The sequence below is a fragment of the Empidonax traillii genome, unplaced genomic scaffold, assembly GCF_003031625.1.
Source record: "Empidonax traillii isolate 1590-97213 ecotype Southwest subspecies unplaced genomic scaffold, ASM303162v1 scaffold2419:size40576, whole genome shotgun sequence".
Lineage (NCBI taxonomy): Eukaryota > Metazoa > Chordata > Aves > Passeriformes > Tyrannidae > Empidonax > Empidonax traillii.
The window spans coordinates 1-2700 of NW_020957612.1; the positions used below are offsets into that span (position 1 = coordinate 1).

At 68.0% G+C, this 2700-nt stretch overlaps 1 protein-coding gene across 1 annotated transcript in view; it reads right to left on the minus strand.

The window, feature by feature from the left end:
• Positions 1-683: 683 nt before the first annotated feature.
• Positions 684-2700, minus strand: part of LOC114071915 (antigen peptide transporter 1-like) — a 10247-nt gene continuing 8230 nt past the window's right edge. The window contains exons 10-12 of the mRNA XM_027909797.1: positions 2391-2568; positions 1776-1912; positions 684-995 (exon numbers count right to left, since the gene is read on the minus strand). Of these exons, the coding sequence (XP_027765598.1) occupies positions 684-995; positions 1776-1912; positions 2391-2568 (627 nt within the window). The remainder of the gene's footprint in view (positions 996-1775; positions 1913-2390; positions 2569-2700) is intronic.

Below are 2700 nucleotides of genomic sequence, written 5' to 3' on the forward strand. Positions count from 1 at the left end.
GTTACCTCTCCCGGCCTGTGGCCCCACAGTGTCCCCCCCGTGTCCCCTCCCCATGTCCCCCCTCCGGATCCCTCCGTGTCCCACTCTTCCCCCCCACCCCGTGTCCTCCTCACCCCGTGAGCCCCTTGTGTCCCCCCCGTTGTCCCTCCGTGTGTCCCCCGTGTGTCCCCCGCCCCTGCCAAGGAATTTTCTCCATCAACACGATGAGTTCATTGGGGGGGAGGGAGGGGCGTTGGGGGGCCCAGCTGGGGGAGAACAGGAGGAGGGTAGGGAGGGGGAGGGGCCCCATTGTGGGGGGAGGAAAGGGGGTCCCGGCTCCACCCCCACTCCAGTCGCAGTTGTCAATTGATCCACTGATTTATCAATTCACTGATTTACTGATTCGCTGATTTATTGATCAAGTTCACACGTGGGTCGCTGTGTGTCACCAATGTCCCCATCCCTGTCCCTGCTGTCCCCATCCCTGTCCCCAGTGTCCCCATCCCACCTCGGTGGCACCATCCCTGTCCCTGGTGGCCCCATCCCTAATCCCACTGTCCCTATGCCACCTCAGTGTCCCCAACCTATCTGCAGTGACTCCAGTGTCCCCATCCTTGCCCCTGATGTCCCCATGCCCGGTGTCACTACCCCCAGTGTTCCCATCCCTTATCCGTGCCCCTGTTCCACCTCAGTGTCCCCCACCCCTACTTGTCCCCAGCGTCCCCATCCCCGGTGTCCTTATCCCTGGTGTCTCCGGTGTCCCTGGTGTCCCTAGAGTCCCGCTCCCCGTCCCCGGTGTCCCCAGAGTCCCCGTCCCCGGTGTCCCCGCTGTCCCCTGCAGTGTCCCAGGGGGGTGTCCCCAGCTCCCCGGGCCCCCCCAGCTCCCGCAGCCGCCCCCCCTCCAGCAGGGCCACCCTGGGTGCCCGCCGGGCCAGGGCCACCTGTCCTGTCACCAACAGCACCGCCGGCCCCTCCCCCGCCCCGGGACCACCGGGGCGCAGCAGCTCCTGCTCCACCTGCGGGGACACGGCGGGTCAGGGGACACGGGGGCGACACGGGGGACACGGGGGGTGAGGGGACATGGGGGGAGCTCAGGGGCAGTGGGGGGACCCCGGGGTGGGGGGAGACATGGCAGTGTCAGGGGACCCCCGAGTGGGGGGACACTGGGGGGACACAGGTGGGGATCTGGAGAGTGGGGACCCAAGGGACAGGGCGACACAGAGGTCCAGGGGACATGGGAGACCCAGGGGACAGGGGGACATGGGGACCCAGGAGACAGGGGGACAACAGCGATCCAGGGGGACATTGGGGACCCAGGGGACACTGGGATTGGGGTCATGGGGACATGGGAGTCACAGTGGTGGGCAGGGACCCAGGGGATGTGGGGACACTTGGACACAGGAGACCTGGGGACATGGAAGGGAAAAGGTGGCCCATGGGGACCCAGGGGACACGGGGAGTGGGGAGGACATGGGGGACATGGGAACCCAGGAGTTGTGGGGACACAGGAACCGTGGGGGATGTGGAGACCCGGGGCATGTGGGGACATGGCATCCAAGGGACACGGGACACATAGGACGCTGGCGTTTGGGACCCGGGGGACATGGGGGACATGGAGGGGACTTGGGGACATGGGGGGGCAGGGATGCAGGGGATGTGGTGACCCAGGGGACCCCCGGGGGACGTGAGGGGCAGTGACCAAGGGGACACGGGGACCCAGGGGACATGGGGGATGGAGACTCAGGGGACATGGGGGATGGGGACCCAGGGGACACGGGGACAGCGCTGTGACCCACCTTGCTCCGGGTCACGGGGTCGAGCGCCCGCGTGGGCTCGTCCAGCACCAGCAGGCGGGGGGTCCTGAGCAGGGCCCGGGCCAGCGCCACCCCCTGCGCCTGCCCCCCCGAGAGCTTCATCCCCCGCGGGCCCACCTCTAGGGACAGAGGGGACACACTGGGGACACCGTGGGGACACACTGGGGACACGCTGGGGAGCTGCACCCACCCTGCACCCACCTCTGGGGGCACCGTGGGGACACGCTGGGGACACGTTGGGGAGCCACACCCACCCTGCACCCACCTTTGGGGACAGGGAGGGGGCAGCGAGGAAACAGCGAGGGGACAGTGTGGGGACAGTGTGGGGACAGTGTGGGGATGATGAGGGGACACTACAGGGATGATGAGGGGACGTTCTGGGGACACACTGGGGACACTACGGGGATGGTGAGGGGACACCATGGGGACAGGAACGGAGCGGGGAGGGGACAGAGCAGGACGTGGTGAGGAGGCTTTCGGGACGTCACAGGGACAACCTTGGGGACGGTGAGAGGACATTACGGGGACACCCTGGGCACACCCTGGGGACACCACAGGGACGTGGCAGAGACAGCGGGGGGGACACCCTTGCCTTACCCGTGTCGTAGCCATGTGGCAGCCGCGTGGCCCAGGCGTGCACCCCCACCCGCTGCGCCGCTGCCATCACTCGTGTCACTTGTGTCACCTGCGTCCCCTCCCCGTGTCCCCAGCCCAGCGTGATGTTGGCACGGAGGGAGCGGGACAGGAGGGATGGGGACTGTGGGACACCAGCCACCTGCGGGGACAGGGGACACCAGGGGCTGCGGGGAGGGCATGGGGACAGGGGGAACATTGGGATGGGGGGGACACGGTGGCAGGAACAAGGAGGGAACATCTAGGGACACGGGGGGGGGGGGCACGGGGACCT